Source organism: Lithobates pipiens, unplaced genomic scaffold (assembly GCF_037356315.1).
Source record: "Lithobates pipiens isolate NorthernLeopardFrog02 unplaced genomic scaffold, aLitPip1_a1.2 Scaffold_88, whole genome shotgun sequence".
NCBI lineage: Eukaryota > Metazoa > Chordata > Amphibia > Anura > Ranidae > Lithobates > Lithobates pipiens.
This window is the reverse complement of record NW_027507912.1, coordinates 122,910-143,922: the sequence shown is the minus strand read 5'-3', so window position 1 is coordinate 143,922 and position 21,013 is coordinate 122,910. Positions and strand designations below refer to the sequence as shown.

The 21,013-nt window shown below is 49.2% G+C and overlaps 1 protein-coding gene across 1 annotated transcript; it reads right to left on the bottom strand.

Annotated features, from left to right (window-relative positions):
* Window positions 1–5,701: 5,701 nt before the first annotated feature.
* Window positions 5,702–7,358, bottom strand: LOC143973633 (galectin-1-like). The gene is made up of 3 exons (XM_077474493.1): window positions 7,288–7,358; window positions 6,264–6,423; window positions 5,702–5,868 (listed from the first exon to the last, which is right to left on the bottom strand). Exons 1-3 carry the CDS (start codon window positions 7,323–7,325, stop codon window positions 5,725–5,727), a joined length of 342 nt encoding a protein of 113 aa, XP_077330619.1. The 5' UTR covers window positions 7,326–7,358; the 3' UTR covers window positions 5,702–5,724.
* Between the last annotated feature and the right edge of the window lie 13,655 nt (window positions 7,359–21,013).

Sequence of the window (21,013 nt, the reverse complement as noted above, 5' to 3'; positions counted from 1 at the left end):
ACCCTGTATACTGGGGGGGGATTATTACACCCTGTATACTAGGGGGGAGGATTATTACACCCTGTATACTAGGGGGGGAGGATTATTACACCCTGTATTCTAGGGGGGAGGATTATTACACCCTGTATACTAGAGGGGGGAGGATTATTGCACCCTGTATACTAGAGGGGGGAGGATTATTGCACCCTGTATACTAGAGGGGGGAGGATTATTGCACCCTGTATACTAGAGGGGAGAGGATTATTGCACCCTGTATACTAGAGGGGGGAGGATTATTGCACCCTGTATACTAGAGGGGGGAGGATTATTGCACCCTGTATACTAGAGGGGAGAGGATTATTGCACCCTGTATACTAGAGGGGGGAGGATTATTGCACCCTGTATACTAGAGGGGGGGAGGATTATTGCACCCTGTATACTAGAGGGGGGGAGGATTTTTGCACCCTGTATACTAGAGGGGGGAGGATTATTGCACCCTGTATACTAGAGGGGGGGAGGATTATTGCACCCTGTATACTAGAGGGGGGGAGGATTATTGCACCCTGTATACTAGAGGGGGGGGAGGATTATTGCACCCTGTATACTAGAGGGGGGGGAGGATTATTGCACCCTGTATACTAGAGGGGGGGAGGATTATTGCACCCTGTATACTAGAGGGGGGAGAGGATTATTGCACCCTGTATACTAGAGGGGGGGGGATTATTGCACCCTGTATACTAGAGGGGGGAGGATTATTGCACCCTGTATACTAGAGGGGGGGAGGATTATTGCACCCTGTATACTAGAGGGGGGGAGGATTATTGCACCCTGTATACTAGAGGGGGGGAGGATTATTGCACCCTGTATACTAGAGGGGGGGAGGATTATTGCACCCTGTATACTAGAGGGGGGGAGGATTATTGCACCCTGTATACTAGAGGGGGGGAGGATTATTGCACCCTGTATACTAGAGGGGGGAGGATTATTGCACCCTGTATACTAGAGGGGGGGAGGATTATTGCACCCTGTATACTAGAGGGGGGGAGGATTATTGCACCCTGTATACTAGAGGGGGGAGGGAGGATTATTACACCCTGTATACTAGAGGGGGGGGGGAGGAAGATTATTACACCCTGTATACTAGAGGGGGGGGAGGGAAGGATGTTTACTACACCCTTTATATTAAAAGGCAGGTCATCATTTATACACCCAACAACACCATACTAACCACATGAAGCAGCACCATACCATTGCCCAGACCCAGCAACCCTATACCAATCTATACCTACCACCCTTCATTCTCAAACCCTATTCCTTCCACTTACCATCCCCAACAGCACTATTTGCATGACAGCCCAAACACCAACTGCACCATACCCACACCCAACAACTAGGGTTGCCACATCATCCCTTTAACCCAGGACACATGAATTACACGGGTTCGGAGGCTGATTTAATGCAGATAAAGGTACCAAGTGAGTGTAATTCACGTGTGTACTGGATTAAAGGGACAATGTGGCAACCCTACCAACAGCCCTACATCACCCCATGTCCTCACCCATCAACCCTATACCCACCACCATCCATACTCAGCAAGCCAACCCTCCCCACACCATACCATACCATACTATACCCACCACTGCCTTCAGCCCACACAACCCATTTTCTCAGCTTTTGCAGCTTCCATCGGTACTCATACTCCCATTATCTGCCATGCTGCTTTCTTATCAGACAAACTTGTGATCAGCTGCACTTCTACCTCTTCATATATAGGAGGTCTGCTGGGGCGGAGCCAGTCAGGAGGGAGGAGTCACCCCGCCCAGCGCTCCCTGGACTGAGAATTCATTACAGAGAATGAATGAAATGTGGATGGGGTGTGACTGAGCATGGGGCGCCCATCGTCACTCTGCTGGGGTGTCACCACTCACCACAAACAACAAGGGGGCAAAAGATGGCCGTCTTCAAAGTCATTTCTACAACACAAAGGGGGGAGATTTACTAAGACTGGAGAGTGCAATACCTGGTGCAGCTGTGCATGGGAGCCAATCAGCTTCTCACTTCAGCTTCATCAATTAAGCTTTGCCAAAAAAAAAAATCCTGAAACTGATTGGTTTCTATGCAGAACTGCACCGGATTCTCGTCTCTCCGGTTTTAGTAAACCGACCCCAAAGTAACAATTTCCATTCCCTGCCCCCCACCTCGCAGGCTATGGGCAGTATGTGATGTCTGTGTACATGGCTATGAATGGTGTGGGACATCTCTGCACCTGGGAATGGGCAGAGTGGGGCAATTGTACACTTGGGTACGGGTGGCTTGCAATGTCTGTGCACCTGGCTATGGGTGGCTTGCAATGTCTGTGCACCTGGCTATGGGTGGCTTGCAATGTCTGTGCACCAGGCTATGGGTGGCTTGCAATGTCTGTGCACCAGGCTATGGGTGGCTTGCAATGTATGTGCACCAGGCTATGGGTGGCTTGCAATGTATGTGCACCTGGCTATGGGTGGCTTGCAATGTCTGCGCACCAGGCTATGGGTGGCTTGCAATGTCTGTGCACCAGGCTATGGGTGGCTTGCAATGTCTGGCTATGAGTGGTGTGGGACATCTCTGCACCTGGGAATGGGCAGGTTGGGGCAATTGTACACTTGGGTACGGGTGGCTTGCAATGTCTGTGCACCTGGCTATGGGTGGCTTGCAATGTCTGTGCACCTGGCTATGGGTGGCTTGCAATGTCTGGTCACCTGGCTATGGATGGCTTGCAATGTATGTGCACCAGGCTATGGGTGGCTTGCAATGTCTGTGCACCAGGCTATGGGTGGCTTGCAATGTATGTGCACCTGGCTAGGGATATTTGTGCACCTGGCTATGGGTGGCTTGGGATATTTGTGCACCTGGCTATGGGTGGCTTGGGACATCTTTGCATATAGCTATGAGTGTTGTATGATGCCTGTACAACTGGCTATGAGAGGTGTTTGACATCTGTGCACCTGGCTATGGATGGCATGGAATGTCTATGCACCTGGCTATGAGAGGTGTGGGACAAATTATTCTCTGTGCCTTATCTACATGAAATCAGCCTCACAACCCGTGCAATTCATATGTGTTCAGGTTTAAAGGGATGAGGTGGCAACTCTAAGCACTTCTCCATGTATACTAAGTCCTCACCATTAGTGTGCATCACCTCATCACAGGACCTGCAGCTGAGGGGGATGAGGACACCTTCCATAGCAATGTTTCTCAACTTCAATCCTCAAGGCGCCCCAACAGCGGCTGCGGAGATCGGGCAATGTCTCACTGCCTGTGAATAGCTCAGCACTGCGCCGACTTCCTGGCGGGCTCTGCACATGGACATGCGAACACGCCTGAGCTCATCCCTACGTCTTAGTAGCTCTGGGGCATCTCGCTCCCATGCCCCATCTCTAGAGGATGGCTTTCTCTAAAAGGGGAGCTGTAGAGGAGGGCAGAGATATTTTTTTTGTTTTGATGAAGGTAACCAGGGCTTTTTTTTCAGCAGCTCCGGAACCTCCAGCACTGAATGTTGAATGAATATTGAAGCTGACTGCTGTGGGGATCTATTGTCACTGGGAATCAATTTTTTTTGTGGGGGTCTATTGTTGCTGGGGGGAGGTCTGTCATGTGTTGGGGGATCTATTGTTGCTGTGGTGGGGTCTATCAAATTCCATACAATTTAGTAGCACAAAATGATCCTTGGTTCTGTACTCGATATAATAAAAAAAAAAAAAGGGAGTAGATTAGAACAGAACACCCAGCCTGCATTTAATCTCGTTAGTCATAAGGTTATGGTGATTGAGGTCTTTAGAGACATTCAGATTTCCTTGAATAGTTTTTAGTAGGGACCATCTAATGTATGGAGTCCTGTGTTGTATCTCAGATAATGGTGTGCTAGTTGGGAAGTTGTAACTCGGAGGTATCTGCAGAGGGGTGAGTGGTCACTGAGCCGGTGTGGTGCGGCTGGGAATTTTAGTCCACTAGATCCAAACTTGATGTTGGTTCATTGTGACTCCTAAGGCCAGCAACCTTTATCTTATTGTTATTTGATTATGAATATTATTGTTTGTTTTAAGGAATGTTAATTTTTTGGTTATTTGTTAATAAATGGCCAATGCATTCACATTTTCTCCAACGTGGCCTCATTATTTGGGTACAAGTGTTTAATTTGGGGATAGGTAGTGATTACCATGGTGTTGTGGACATTGGTGGTGCCCTAGTCATGTGTATAACAGACCCTCCCAAATGATGACGAACCTTGGCACCCCAGATGTTTTGGAACTACATTTTCCATGATGCTCTTGCACTCTGCAGTGTAGTTGAGCATCTTGGGAAATGTAGTTCCAAAACATCTGGGGTGCCAAAGTTCACCATCACTGACCTATGCAACTATGATGAATTGTCAGTATGTGGCCTGGAGGTGAGTGAAACTAGGAGGGGGCAGCGTGACTGGGGCATGCAGAGGAGGTGGGGTATTTAGTGGTGCGATTTTGAAGGTAGTATTCCGCTTACCAGATTGGTGGGTTGCAGAGCTGAGGGGTATTTTGAGGGAGGAGGATTTTTTTTTCTGAGTTCGTCAGAGATGTTTCCCCCACCCTCCCTTGTTTGTGTTGGTCTGAGGGTGCTTCCTATTTTCTTCAGGTGCTGGGGGTATATGTAGCAGGTTTTTCAGGATTTAGGTTTTAGACAGCCATTCAATTTGAGGCTGTTATTTTCTTCTCATAGTAGCAGACAGGGGTCTATTGGGTCTTTGAACGGGGTGCTGGGTATTTAATTGTTTTGTAATAAAAGGCTGCTATGGCCTTTCAACTTCAGATGAAAGGAGTTTATCTGGTTAATTTGGTAGGGGGGGGAGAATATAGAGAACAGCTTCGGCAGGTCCCTCAGTCATGCTTCCCAAGCCCAAAGTGAGAAGGTTGGCAGCGCCAGGGAGATGGCTCCTAAATCTGAGCTGCCCTCTGCGGGGGTGGGAAGACTTCCACTTTATAGGTTATACTGGAGGAGATCCTCTAGTCCCAACCTCCCTAATTAAGGTAGGTTTTTGGCACAGCCAAGATGCAAAACCCTGCTCTGGCCAGGGCAAGAGGACAGATTGTGGTTATAAAACGAGAACTCCCAAACGCTGGGAACAAATGAGAGAGGGTCTAATTTTGCAGTCAAAAGACCAACTTCACTGAGTTAGCAAGACATTGCTGAGCAACTGTTGGCACTTTAGCTGTAAATATGGCAGGTCCTCAAACTGGGCCATGTTTTGTGCCGACAGCTGGGGGCTTTGAAAACCAAGGGGGTGGAATCCTGACCAGTTCTATTAGCCAGGCTTCAAAGCTGAAGAGATGCCATAGATCTTGTTAGAGCTGCACAATTAAAAACATCAAGAGTTATCACATTTTTTTCTTCACCATTGGGATCTTGACAAGAGATCGAAAATTACATAGAACCCCCAAAACAAATAAGTGGTTGTTGCAATATTTTATGTCACACTGCATTTGAAAGACAGCTGCACAAATGTTTCTACCCCCGCCGGCCCCCCAAAAATGAAAAAAAAAACACACAATGGAGCTTGTTTGATTTTATTTGAAAGGTGTATGAAATCCATTTCTAGTACTGGGTAAAGCACAATGTATGGCTACATGAGCAGCAGGAACAGAGTTACAAGATAAGAATCTTTGGCCACTATGGACATTTCACAGATCCTGTACAGGGACATGTGGGGGACAGGTGGTTCCTCTGTGGGATTCTTCATTTGAATGTGATGGATTTGAGCTGGAGGTCCACCAAAGACAAGAAGGAGATCACCTCTATGGGAAAGCGGACTGGAAATGAGAGAGGATTTCCGGTAGGTAGATGTATGGTGATCGTGTCTTGCTCAAACTGGAAGTAAACCTGCAAGAAAGAAAAAAAAAAGAAAAAAAGTCAATAAGTGATCTACAAATGACTGACTTGAGGGTAAATGAGAATACAATTATTCAGAGTCAACACACACTTTTTCTTATCACCCTGTACACTTCAATGTCACACATTATTTCCTCTATTGCCCCCCCCCCCCCGATCAGACCAGCAGCAACCATTTGCTAGGCGGTATATAATAGCACACAATGGTAGCGTGATGGATGGAATCAATTGGATCTTCTATGCGGGAGGTCCTCATCCTTCATGGAATGAGCTGAAGGGGTGACCATCATAGCAAATCCTTTATACCCTTCACCTAACCCATCATTCAGAGATATGTGCCCAATATGCACAAGGATACCACTTTTCCCCATCCAACATAGACCTGCCGTGATGTCTGACCCCTCCTGGAAGGGGAAGACGCTTTCCTTCAGCTCCTCTCCATAGACATCATCCACCATAGAGTTCAGGATTATCTTGCGCTCATCAAAACGAGGGTTAAAGTGCAGCACTATATTCTTTTCATCTTTTCCCAAGTTTATGGAAAACCTAGAAAGACGGAAACAGCAATTATTCTGCTCAGCTGACCTTGTTGGATATCGTACTCAAGTCATTCACCAGTGGTCCTCCCATGGGTACTTCACCATCCCCCACATTATGAATTTACATGATATCAGCTAATATTCCCTCACTGACATTTAGAGTTGTAGCCACTATGGAACAATTCATCCTGGATGGTCAAAAACAGTGAAGTCATTGAAGACTAGTCTCGGCTCTCTTCTCCCATCCATCCCAATAGTGAGAGGGAGAAAGGAGAGCAGAGTGTCACTGCTACTTTGTGCCCTTTCTCAAGAGATATCTGCCCCAACAGTAGATAAAGTGCTTTGAGATCCCCAGGGAGAAAAAGGGCTACAGAAATTAAAAGCCAAATCCTAAATTATAAATATAAAGTTTTATTTTTTTGTTCACATCACTTCCATAAGGTGTCACCATCCTCTGAAGGACCAGAAGTCCCGGAAATTCAGCCAACCCCCATGGGGTGTATGTACCATGGCAGGGAAGAGGTCTGCCAATCAGACCAGTGGAGGGATGGAGGACTGGTAGACAGAGTGTAGATGGGAGTCACAGGATTGTCAGTTGTCATATTTCAGATGATGGCTGACAAGTCAGACAAGTTTTATCCAGGATGACATTTTGACAACAAATGTTGAAGCTAAATTTGCTCCAATCAAATCAATTTGATGTCTGGTATTATTTGAGGGACCAAATTCCCAGTGAGGGGTCAGTAGGATGGACTGTACACAGAGCACACTTCTACTTCTGTAAGTTGTACATTTGGCAAATTCTAGTATTATACAGAAATCAGACGTATATATTACACAATAAGTAGCCGAGGATAAAATCTTCACCTACCTTTTACATCCCTCCGGAATGAAGCCCCCCACCTCCATGGAGTGACCGGGTTTGAGGCTGAAGTTATACAAGACAGTGGTCTGTATGGGAGAAAGGAGAACATTTACTACAAAACCTGTATACTAGAGGGGCAGGGCCGTCTTACTGAGATCAGCCCAGGGGCCCCAGATGCACATGGGGGCCCCCTCCCCAATCAGGGCCAGTCGTATCTAGAGTGACGATATCGGCACTGCAGGGTGGAATTGTATACTGCAGCCCTCAAATGGTTGATTGGGAGCTGGTCTCCCGGTGATCTCCCAGGTGGAAGAGAGCAGATGGAGGAAGAGGAGATCTGGAGATGAGTGTGAACAGGCATGTACTGGCCATCGGAACTACCGGGAGTTTCCCGGTGGGCCGATGGCTCAGTGGGCCACTCTGATGTAAGGGGGTGATGATGGGACACACTGTTGTAAGGGGGTGATGATGGGACGCTCAAAATGTAAGTGGGCCGGTCTGGATGAAGTCCAGGGCCAAATTTCTGTCCCAGTCCAGCCCTGAGTGTGAACAGCTTACATGAAATTGCCTCCGCTCGCCATCACACAGCCCCACCTCCTCCTGACCTTGCGCCTGTGAGACAGAACATCCCAGCATTGGACCTGCATTCTATCCATCACAGGCGTGGGGTCAGGACGGGGCGGGGCTGTGTGACGGTGAGCAGAGCTGAGGCAATTTCATGTAAGATGTAACAGCCTGCTGCTATTCACACTCCTCTCCGGATCTCCTCTTCCTCCAGTCATGATCCGGTCCAGGCTGCAGTGTTGGGCACAGTGAGGCTTTATACTTTTTATTCTCGAGTGGAAAAATGACCAGTTACACTTACCGGTAACGGGTTTTCTAGGAAATCTTCCAGGACGGCACACCTGAGAGATGACCGGTCCACCTGACAGAAAACACAATCAACAACAAGTTTAAAAGTCCCCACCCCTCCCTCAGACCCTCAGTTATGGCAAAGGAAAGACCCCACACCAGTGTCAGAGGGAACATTCTGTGAGGAATGAACATACCACACCAACAAAACAAGGGTAGGGAAGTAGGCCTGCCGTCCTGGAAGATTTCCTAGAAAACCCGTTACTGGTAAGTGTAACTGGTCATTTTCTCCAGTCATCTTCCAGGACGGCACACCTGAGAGGATGAGCAAGAAGTTCAGGCCTACCTTAGGGTGGGACAACCGCTTGTAGGACCTTCCTGCCAAATGCCAAGTCCTGAGGAGACAACAGCTCCACTCTGTAGTGCCTCAGAAATGTCTTGTGGCTCGTCCATGTTGCTGCCCTGCAGATCTGGTCGATTGAGGCGCCTGCCCTTTCTGCCCAGGAGGTCGCCAGGGACCTGGTTGAATGCGCCTTAAGGTGGGTAGGCACTGGTTTACCTGCCTGCCTATAAGCTATAGTTATGGTCTGTCTGATCCATCTCGCTATCGTTGGCTTAGAAGCTTGCAAACCCTTTCTCTTCCCTGAGAAGGTGATTAGTAAGTGACTGGATCTCCTAAAGTCTCTTACTCTAAGTACGCTAGGAGACAGCGCCTGACATCTAAGAGATGGAACCTTTCCTCTTCCTTATTCTTAGGATTCAGGCAGAAGGACGGGAGAATAATCTCTTGTGTTCTGTGAAAACCCGAAGCTACCTTCGGCAAATAAAGGGGATACTGATTGAGGATTATCCTATCCTCTAGGATGCGCAAAAATGGCTCCATAATCGAAAGAGCCTGTAAATCACTAACCCTTCTGGCCGTGATAATGGCCAGAAGGAAGGCTAACTTAAATGATAATAATCGAACGGAAATCTGAGCCACCGGCTCAAAGGGCCCTCTTGTCAGGGCATCTAACACCAGGGATAAGTCCCACGGAGGGCACCTGACTGACCTGACTGGGGTCACCCTTTCCCTGGCCAACAGAAATCTTTTTATCAGGGGTTCCTGTGCTAGTCTCCTGTCAAAAAACACAGACAGGGCTGCTACCTGGACCTTAAGAGTGCTAACTGCCAATCCCTGGTCCACCCCCTCTTGAAGAAAATCTAGGATGGTAGGTATCATCTGGAGAGTCCCCTGCTTAGACTGTAACCAACGGGAGAAAACTTTCCAGACCTTTGCATAAATTCTCCTGGTGACTCCCTTTCTACTGAGGAGAAGAGTATCTATCACTTTCTCCGAGCAACCCCTATCACGGAGGATTTCCCTCTCAAGAGCCATGCTGTCAGAGAGAGACGTCCCGGGTCGGGGTGGAAGACTGGACCTTGAATGAGCAGGTCTCGTACCGGCAGATGCAGCGGGGGAGCTACTAAACGGTTCTGAATGGAGGGAAACCAAACCCTCTTCGGCCAACAGGGTGCTATCAACACCAGGTCTGTCCTTGACTGAGCCAACTTTTGTAGAACTCTGGGAATGAGTGCTAGTGGGGGAAAGGCATAGGCCAGCCTAAAATTCCACATTTGTACAAAGGCGTCTACTCCCTCTGCTCCCTGTTCCTTGGAGAGGGAGAAAAAATTGCGGACCTTCACATTCTTCCAGGAAGCGAATAAATCTACTTCTGGTCTGCCAAAATGTCTGCACACCAGGGCAAAGACCTTCTTGTTCAGGCCCCATTCTCCCTGAAGGATGGGTTGTCTGCTTAGAAAATCGGCCTGAAAATTGAGGGACCCCTTTAAATGTACCGCTGAGAGCGAGAGGATCCTCCCCTTCGCTTCCTCTAGGATCTCCTGAGTCAACCTCCTCAGCCTGTCTGATCTTGTCCCCCCCTGGTGGTTCAGGTAGGCAACCATGACCAGGTTGTCCGAGAGGATCTGGACCTCTCTGCCCTGAAGTTGCTCTTGGAAGGAGCTTAGCGCCTTGCCTACTGCCAGAAGTTCCCTGAAATTGGAGGACTCTCTGGCTTGGCTGCAGTTCCAGGACCCCTGGGTATACCGGTCTCCCAAGTGAGCGCCCCAACCCCAGGCGCTGGCGTCCGTGGTTAGGACCAGCGGGTCCATCTGGAACCAGGAGCGACCCCTCAACAGATTGTCTGAGTCGAGCCACCACTGTAGAGAGAGAGCAACCTCTTCTGTGATAGACACTCTTCTTTCCAATGCTTCTTTTCTTCCTCCCCAGGAGGCAAGAAGGAAGGCTTGGAGTTGCCGAGAATGGAGTTGCGCCCAAGTCACTGCCAGTATACAAGAGGTCATGAGACCCAAGAGTCTCATGATATACCTCAGGGAGGCTACCCTCCCTTGGAGGAGGGTGATAACTGCAGCCTGGACTTTCGCTACCTTTTCTGCTGGTAAGAAGACCCTCTGTGACTGCGAGTCTATCAGGTAGCCCAGGTAAAGCTTGGTCTGAGATGGAGTAAGCGAGGACTTCTCCCGGCTGACCATCCAATCCAAGGACTCCAGGGTCCACAGCACTGTGTCCCTGTCTCTCAAGGTCTGCGTCTGATCCACCCCGTAGACCAGTAAATCATCCAGGTAGGGTATCAAACCTATTCCCTGGAGATGTAGGTATTACTGGGTGTTACTGCTCTGCTGATTACCTCCAGCGAGTCTACAATCTCTTTAGCCTCTTTGTTACGTGAGACGTGTTCCATTAGTCTGTCCAGCCACGCGTCTGCATTTCTGGCTACACAGGCCGAGGCTAAGGCGGGGGCCATAGCCGCCACATTTGCCTCCCAAGCCCTCCTGAGTAGGATCTCTGACTTTTTGTCCATCTGGTCCTGAATGCTTCCTGAATCCTCAAAGGACAGATCGGACCTTTTGGACACCTGTGCTAAGGCTGCATCTAGGCGGGGAGTCTTAAAAAACCTCTCTTCCTCCTCGTCCTTGAAAGGACACCTTCTCTTCCAGGCTTTTAACCGAAGAAGCTTGCGTTCAGGCTCCTTCCATTCCCTGAGGATTATATCCTTCAGGAACTGGTGCACAGGAAAGGTTCTGGCCTGTAACCTCCCTAAGCCTCTATATACCCTATCCTGGGCTGACACCTGAGTAGAAGGTACTTGTATATCCTCTGAGGCATAGATGGCTTTTAATAAGCCTTCCATATAGTCTGTCGAGAACAAGAGACCTCCAGGTTTAGCCTCTCCCTGGCTATCCTGGTCCGAATCCTCCTCCCCAGTACTAAAATCTGGGACCTGACCTTCCTCTGCCTCGGATATAAAAGAGACCTGGTCCTGGGAACCCGTGTAGGACGTAGATAAGTCTTCTTGTGAAAGAGGGGTATCTCTCCCAGAGGGACCCTCATCCCGACCTTTCTCCAGTGTAGCACGGAAGGCCTGAAGGGTAGCCAACATCTCTGACTGTAAGGCCCGACAATCCTTCACTACCTGAGTGGTCTCCTTGCCAGCGAGCTTCAAAATGCACCTATCGCAGAAGGGCTTGCTGTGGTCTTGTGGCAGCTTAGAGTTGCAATACCCGCAGCGCCTGGACTTAGAAGTAGCCTTACCCTTGGACCTACTGGCTGACCCCTGGGCAGAATCCTGGGTCCCTAGAGACAATAAAAAAGTCCCCATCAGCTACACATGTCCTAAAGGAGAAGGGGGGTCTCACAGAGTACCTTGCTCCTACAATAAACAGCCGGATCACTCACCCCCTGTGGCAACCTCGCTGGCTGTCTGCTCGGATGCCCCTTCCATGTCTATGGCATCTTCACTGCCCCGCAGGATCGCTAAGGTGGACCGGGTGCTGTCCTGAGCGTCCCCTCCTGTTTGCTGCCGAGGTAGTGTGGTCGTGGGTCTGGATCTGCGGTCAACCCGTCTCCAGCCCTGTCCGTGCTGCCTGGGTGCTTTCCACTGCACCAGCTACAGCATCTTGTCTCGGTGATTGGCGCCATTTTTTCAAGAAGTCCGTCGCCCGGAAGTGACGTTCGGACGGCGCGATGGACTTCCGGGCATGCGCAGAGACGCTGGAACGCACGCCGTCTATCCAGCACTATGCACCGCAGACGGAGCCCTGCCCGACGCTGCCCGAGATCCCCAAGGTAAAGGGGGGCAGAGCTGTACAAACGGGGAACAGAGCTGCAGCAAAACAACTCCCCTGTTTATGCAGCCTGAACTATTCCCGAGGGAGCAATCGGGTCCCAAACATGGCCAGTTTTCACATAGGAACCAATGCTAAAATTTGATGTCCTGGGGTACCGTTTTTGGGAAGTCAGTACAGGTCGGCCTTAGGTTATTGGGGCTCCAAATTTGCACCATAGGTGCTAAAGAGTCTCCCCTGCAAGTGTGCAAAGTTTTGGCTGGTTTTCACCACGTGGTTCCCCAGAAACCGGAGCTCAATGTCAGTCACTTTGATCACATTTTGCTTCTAGCTGGCCAGAGATCTGTCTGGCATGACCCCCCCACCTCGGCACCCCCCCCCTCAGGGGGGGGTGCCGAGGTGGGGGATCCACCCGCAACTCGATGGTACACCAGTATGGAAGGTTTCCCAGTAATGGGAGTTCAAAGTTCAAAAGTTGTTTCAATTGGAGCTCAACTTGAAACGGTCATATTTCCTGAACCATAGATGCTATTGATTCACTTTTTTCGGCTCCATGTAGTCGAGGGTCTTGGGAGTATGCATGCAAAGTTTGGGTCCCAAGGGACCTAAAACGGGGGAGCAATCGGGTCCCAAACATGGCCAGTTTTCACATAGGAACCAATGCTAAAATTTAATGTCCTGGGGTACCGTTTTTGGGAAGTCAGTACAGGTCGGCCTTAGGTTATTGGGGCTCCAAATTTGCACCATAGGTGCTAAAGAGTCTCCCCTGCAAGTGTGCAAAGTTTTGGCTGGTTTTCACCACGTGGTTCCCCAGAAACAGGAGCTCAATGTCAGTCACTTTGATCACATTTTGCTTCTAGCTGGCCAGAGATCTGTCTGGCATGACCCCCCCACCTCGGCACCGAGGTGGGGGGTCCACCCGCAACTCGATGGTACACCAGTATGGAAGGTTTCCAGTAATGGGAGTTCAAAGTTCAAAAGTTGTTTCAAAAACTTCCGGTTCCGGCGCCGCATGGAGTAGCTGTCCCCCTCACAGCTCCCGCAAACCGCCCGACAAATCGGCCTGACAATCGGCGTTTTACCGCCCTGAACGCTACAGCAGCCTCCCCCACGACCCCGGCCACGAGATGGACCGGTTTGTCGAAAAAACCGGGCCGCGATCGTACGTGGCCGCCGCGGCGCGGCCGGCCCCGCCGCAAATCGAGGCCCCGGCTTCGGCCTACATGGATCCGGCTTGTGCGGCCCAGCCTGAGGAGATGACACCAGCGATGGAGGTAGGAGAAAGGCCAAACCTTCAGCCCACTAGCAGAGACACACCACCACCTCAGCTCCAGGCCCCCCCTCCTCCATCCACCCCTGACACTTCTACCTTTATCCAGCAGCCTCTCATGCCTTCACTGACACAGGATCACCACACGGAACTACTGGCTCAGGCAGTGGCTGCTCTCCTCTCCCCTATGATAGCTGCATCAGTGGAGAAGGCTGTCAGCTCAGGCATGCAGAAGATTCAAGCCCAGCTGGGGGAACATGCTTCTAGGCTGAATGAAGCAGAGCATCGCATATCCACCATTGAAGAGGAACTTTACCAGACGCAATCTCTGGAACATGCTCAGGACAGAACGAATAAATTCATTCTGGAAAAACTCGACGACCTCGAGAACAGGTCCAGGAGGAGCAACCTGCGTTTTGTAGGTTTGCCTGAATCGCTTCATCAATCTGCCTTAATGGAACTTTGCGCTCGTCGCATTCCTGAAGCTCTGGGTCTGGGAGGCCCATACACCGTGGAACGTGCACACCGCGTGGGTGCCTTCAACTCAGAACGCAAATCACCACGCCCGATCATAGCCAAGTACCTTAATTACTCGGACAAAGCCGCCATACTGCAACAATACCGGCAATTCAGGTCCCTGCAGATAGACGGAGTCCGCATCCTGATTTTTGCCGACTACTCAGTGGACGTCTCCAAAAGACGCAAGGCCTTTCAGCATATTTGCGCAGAACTTCACCAGCGGCAAATAAAGTTCACATTGGCATTCCCGGCAACCCTCCGGATCAAAACGCCCTCTGGTGAACAATTGTCCTTTCAAGATCCGGATGAGGCATCTTCCTACTTGAAATCATCGCGCTCAAGCTCCCACCACAGTCCCACGCCCAAGGCCCCACCAATTAACCGAGCCCTGGATCAGAGAAGCCCGCGAAAAGACTCTCCCAAACGCTTCAGGGCTTCGGGTCCTTCTCAACACGGCCTGACTGCGTGCTGAGGGGCGAAGTCTGACCCCGTTGTTTCCACACACAAGTGTATTCTTCTTTAAGGCACTTCTTGGCCTTCCTTCATACTTGGGCTAGGTGCTTTGACTTTGGACTCTCCCTCCTGGACAGTCCACACCTCTCAGGTAATATCTGTTACTACCTGATTGGAAATGCGGCTCTGTTTGCCTACATATCGATTTGACTCTTTTCTTTTTTTTTTTGCCTGTTACACTGGTTCGTTATACTTTGTTTTATTTATACTCTTTGTCATCCTTCAATGGTTCATAGCTATACGGATATATTGCTTAATGTAGTATCCTATGTTAAATGCCTTGTGATGATGGTTTCTTCTTGTGTGTACAGTTATGCCCTCTTCCCCCTGGGTTTCTTTGTGCAGACCTGCTTCCATGCACTGTTATCTCGCATGCCCAGCTGCTATCATTAAACCCCATCCCTGAGGGGCGGGAGCCCCTGACAAGATACTGGGCTGGTTATGGGAACTGGTCTCCACGGTGATCCTCATGCGGAAAAAAGTGAAGTTGGTTAGCTATTTTGTTCATTTCTGCTTACCATATTTTTGGTTACTGCTTCAGCTCCACCCCACCCCCTCCACTCCTCCCCTGCTAATTCCTAAGTTTACTAATAGTACACACTTCCCCCCTCCTTGGGCCATACACATATGCTCCAGTATAGATGACCACTACCTTCTACGCTCCATTTTCCTAATGATTTCATTATACGTTCACCATACCCCAGTCCTAATCCCAATATGCTGCGAATAATTTCGTGGAATGTGAAGGGCCTTCGTTCTCCCTCTAAGCGAATGAAGGTTCTTCGACATCTCAAACGGCTTAAAACTGATATAGCCTTGCTCCAGGAGACGCACCTTTCTTCACCCGACTTTGCTCGGATGAAAAAACTCTGGGTGGGAGCGGTGGCTGGCTCAGAAGCTTTAGGCTGCAAAGCGGGAGTTCTTATCCTTGTGCACAATCATCTCTCATGTACCATATTGTCCACAGACACGGATACTCAGGGCAGATTGCTCTCTATCCGGGTCCGCATAGGGACGAAAGAAATAGTGATATCCAACATTTACGCCCCTAATAGTCCCACGAAACAGTTCTTCAACACCCTGACCACTTGGCTCCTGCGCTACCCGTCACTACCCCAAGTCGTGGGGGGAGACTTTAACACCGTTTTCCACCCACTAGATGACAAATCACCGAACCGACGACGCGACTCTTCACTGACTCCTACCAATGTCACCTTGCTAGCGGGCACAATGGAATCCCTTCGTCTTTACGACATATGGCGCTTACACCACCCGACTGATAGAGAGTTCTCATTTTACTCACATCCATACAATGTATTCACAAGGATTGATTACATATTTGGCTCATATGACTTACTCCCATTACTACCGGACGCAGAGATACATGATATTGCTATCTCCGATCATGCCCCTATTTCTGTGTCTCTAGAGACTCCTGATATCCACCCCAATCCCAAGCTCTGGGATTCAGGAAATGTTCCGGTCTACGCATAAACTATTCTAAGAGTGAGATACTGCCCCTCGGTTCCCTTCCACCTCCGGCCTGGACTCAAAATTCCATCTTCTCGATAGCAAAGTCACATATCACTTATCTGGGTATCAAGATAGGGAAACTCCCTTCCTCCCTCTATCACCTGAACTACCCCCACCCCATTGCTAAGATCATTTTGGAACTGGAAAACTGGATGGATCTGCCTCTCTCGCTCCTGGGAAGATGCCACTTGGTAAAAATGGTCAGTTTTGCACGCCTACTATATCCCCTACAAACGATACCTTTGCTTATCAGACATAAAGACATCCAAATTTTGAACTCTGCGATATCGAAATTTATTTGGCGAAACAAAAGACCGCGCATCGCTTTTCCAAAACTACATCTTCCCAGGACCGAGGGCGGTATTAGTCTTCCTAATCTTAGACTGTATAATTTAGCTTGTCTTTTGCGGGTAAGCCTAGATTGGATTGCCCAAAAGTCCCAATGCTCTAACTTTCGTCTGGAAACAGCAATGGTCCATCCCTACTCCCTTACTGCCCTTCTTCACTGCAAATGGAAATCTATACCAACTCCGCACCAACACAACCTTTTGCTGAGAGACACGGCCACAGCTTGGAGGGAAGTGAGGAAAAGCCTCCGTCTATCCCCTTTCATCTCCAAATTCCTCCCGATCCAAGGGAACCCAAATTTCACTCCGGGTTTGGAGCGACAGCCTTATGATGAATGGCGCCAAAAGGGACTCGTTACTTTCTTCTCCCTTTGTGACCCGGATTCTGGTCGGGTAGCATCATTCAGGTCCTTAGCCACAAGATTTTCTCTCCCGGATGCCTCGGCCTTCCATTATGGCCAATGTGTTAGCTTCCTTCAGAAAACCTGCAGGAACGACTCCACAAGATTTGCACCTTCGTTCCTTGAAACACTCATACAAAACGACACCTACAAAATTTCGGACATATACAAACCTTTGCTTTTGAAAACTACTCCCTCTTTAGCCTCGTCCTCTGTGTCAAATTGGGCGAAAGACTTTCCAGAAGAAGACATAGTTGACAAAATTCTGCAAGGCCTCAACTCAGTTCACAATCTGGTTCCTAACGAATCGTGGAGGGAAACACAGCTGAAGATCGCACACCGCACCCATATTCCTTTTCTTCATACTTCTAAACTCTCCTCAGCCTCGACCTTGCCCTCACTGTGCCCATTGTGCCAGCAACCCAAGCCTAACCTGGTACACCGATACTGGACCTGCACCTATATTGCTACCTTCTGGGACCAGGTTCTGGCTTATATATTCCGGATTACGTTGTTGAAGCTCCCCAAGAACCCACTTCTCCTCATCTTTGGACACTGGGACCCCACACTACTCCTCTGGTCCACCACTCCCAGCCCCCCGGGGAAAGACTGGTTCTTGATCTGTCTCCTGTTAGCAAGAAGGGCCATACTGGCCAACTGGACTTCTACAGCCAAGCCTTCCATCTCTCAGGTCGAAAGAGACCTACTACAGCTCCTTTTTCGGGGCAAGATCAATACCAACCGGGGCCAACAGAAGGCCTCCAAACGCTTTTACGACAGATGGGACCTTTTTATTAGGGCGCAGCTCTCTCCACACGACCAAACTCACATTGACGAACTTTCCTTTGTCTACAAAGATCCTTGTCGAACATGACCCTTTCTACTACTGGATGTTTTCCCTCCTAATGGAGTATTGGATTTAGGCAACCCCCCAGCCCCCCAACCTTTATTCCTCCCTCACCCCTCTCCCATCCTTTCATCTGTCATACACAGCATTTGTTGTTAACCATGTGAGGTCAGTTTAGAGCCTTATGGTCTTTAGATCCATCCAGCTACGACCTCCTAGTATTGTTTTTTTTTTCCAGTTATACTTGGGAGGGGATCAATGTACGCTCTTGATTAAGTTCCTTTTGTCCTGTTGCTTCTCTTTTATATATCTTTTTTTTTTCTTTGAGATGAGGTGAGACTCATTTTGATGTCTTACTTTGCCTTATATACTGTACTTTATGAAAAATGTAAACCTATACCTATACCAGCTGTTTATATTATGTATTGTTCTAACTCTTTCAATAAAATTTTATTCAAAAAAAAAAAAGTTGTTTCAATTGGAGCTCAACTTGAAACGGTCATATTTCCTGAACCATAGATGCTATTGATTCACTTTTTCGGCTCCATGTAGTCGAGGGTCTTGGGAGTATGCATGCAAAGTTTGGGGCCCAAACATGGCCAGTTTTCACATAGGAACCAATGCTAAAATTTGATGTCCTGGGGTACCGTTTTTGGGAAGTCAGTACAGGTTGGCCTTAGGTTATTGGGGCTCCAAATTTGCACCATAGGTGCTAAAGAGTCTCCCCTGCAAGTGTGCAAAGTTTTGGCTGGTTTTCACCACGTGGTTCCCCAGAAACAGGAGCTCAATGTCAGTCACTTTGATCACATTTTGCTTCTAGCTGGCCAGAGATCTGTCTGGCATGACCCCCCCACCTCGGCACTCCCATCCACCCGCAACTCGATGGTACACCAGTATGGAAGGTTTCCCAGTAATGGGAGTTCAAAGTTCAAAAGTTGTTTCAATTGGAACTCAACTTGAAACGATCATATTTCTTGAACCATGGATGCTATTGATTCACTTTTTTCGGCTCCATGTAGTCGAGGGTCTTGGGAGTATGCATGCAAAGTTTGGGGCCCATGGGACCTAAAACGGGGGAGCAATCGGGTCCCAAACATGGCCAGTTTTCACATAGGAACCAATGCTAAAATTTCATGTCCTGGGGTACCGTTTTTGGGAAGTCAGTACAGGTCGGTCTTAGGTTATTGGGGCTCCAAATTTGCACCATAGGTGCTAAAGAGTCTCCCCTGCAAGTGTGCAAAGTTTTGGCTGGTTTTCACCACGTGGTTCCCCAGAAACAGGAGCTCAATGTCAGTCACTTTGATCACATTTTGCTTCTAGCTGGCCAGAGATCTGTCTGGCATGACCCCCCCCCACCGCGGCACCCCCCTCAGGGGAGGGTGCTGAGGTGGGGGGTCCACCCACAACTCGATGGTACACCAGTATGGAAGGTTTCCCAGTAATGGGAGTTCAAAGTTCAAAAGTTGGTTCAATTGGAGCTCAACTTGAAACGGTCATATTTCCTGAACCATGGATGCTATTGATTCACTTTTTTCGGCTCCATGTAGTCGAGGGTCTTGGGAGTATGCATGCAAAGTTTGGGGCCCATGGGACCTAAAACGGGGGAGCAATCGGGTCCCAAACATGGCCAGTTTTCACATAGGAACCAATGCTAAAATTTGATGTCCTGGGGTACCGTTTTTGGGAAGTCAGTACAGGTCGGCCTTAGGTTATTGGGGCTCCAAATTTGCACCATAGGTGCTAAAGAGTCTCCCCTGCAAGTGTGCAAAGTTTTGGCTGGTTTTCACCACGTGGTTCCCCAGAAACAGGAGCTCAATGTCAGTCACTTTGATCACATTTTGCTTCTAGCTGGCCAGAGATCTGTCTGGCATGACCCCCCCACCTCGGTACCCCCCCCAAAGGGGGGGGGGTGCCGAGGTGGGGGGTCCACCCGCAACTCGATGGTACACCAGTATGGAAGGTTTCCCAGTAATGGGAGTTCAAAGTTCAAAAGTTGTTTCAATTGGAGCTCAACTTGAAACGGTCATATTTCCTGAACCATGGATGCTATTGATTCACTTTTTTCGGCTCCATGTAGTCGAGGGTCTTGAGAGTATGCATGCAAAGTTTGGGGCCCATGGGACCTAAAACGGGGGAGCAATCGGGTCCCAAACATGGCCAGTTTTCACATAGGAACCAATGCTAAAATTTCATGTCCTGGGGTACCGTTTTTGGGAAGTCAGTACAGGTCGGCCTTAGGTTATTGGGGCTCCAAATTTGCACCATAGGTGCTAAAGAGTCTCCCCTGCAAGTGTGCAAAGTTTTGGCTGGTTTTCACAACGTGGTTCCCCAGAAACAGGAGCTCAATGTCAGTCACTTTGATCACATTTTGCTTCTAGCTGGCCAGAGATCTGTCTGGCATGACCCCCCCACCTCGGCACCCCCCCCAAAGGGGGGGGGGTACCGAGGTGGGGGGTCCACCCGCAACTCGATGGTACACCAGTATGGAAGGTTTCCCAGTAATGGGAGTTCAAAGTTCAAAAGTTGTTTCAATTGGAGCTCAACTTGAAACGGTCATATTTCCTGAACCATGGATGCTATTGATTCACTTTTTTCGGCTCCATGTAGTCGAGGGTCTTGAGAGTATGCATGCAAAGTTTGGGGCCCATGGGACCTAAAACGGGGGAGCAATCGGGTCCCAAACATGGCCAGTTTTCACATAGGAACCAATGCTAAAATTTGATGTCCTGGGGTACCGTTTTAGGGAAGTCAGTACAGATCGGCCTTAGGTTATTGGGGCTCCAAATTTGCACCATAGGTGCTAAAGAGTCTCCCCTGCAATTGTGCAAAGTTTTGGCTGGTTTTCACCACGTGGTTCCCCAGAAACAGGAGCTCAATGTCAGTCACTTTTATCACATTTTGCTTCTAGCTGGCCAGAGATCTGTCTGACATGACCCCCCACCTCGGCACCCCCCCCCTCAGGGGGAGGGGGGTGCCGAGGTGGGGGGTCCACCCGCAACTCGATGGTACACCAGTATGGAAGGTTTCCCAGTAATGTGAGTTCAAAGTTCAAAAGTTGTTTCAATTGGAGCTCAACTTGAAACGGTCATATTTCCTGAACCATGGATGCTATTGATTCACTTTTTTCGGCTCCATGTAGTCGAGGGTCTTGGGAGTATGCATGCAAAGTTTGGGGCCCATGGGACCTAAAACGGGGGAGCAATCGGGTCCCAAACATGGCCAGTTTTCACATAGGAACCAATGCTAAAATTTCATGTCCTGGGGTACCGTTTTTGGGAAGTCAGTACAGGTCGGCCTTAGGTTATTGGGGCTCCAAATTTGC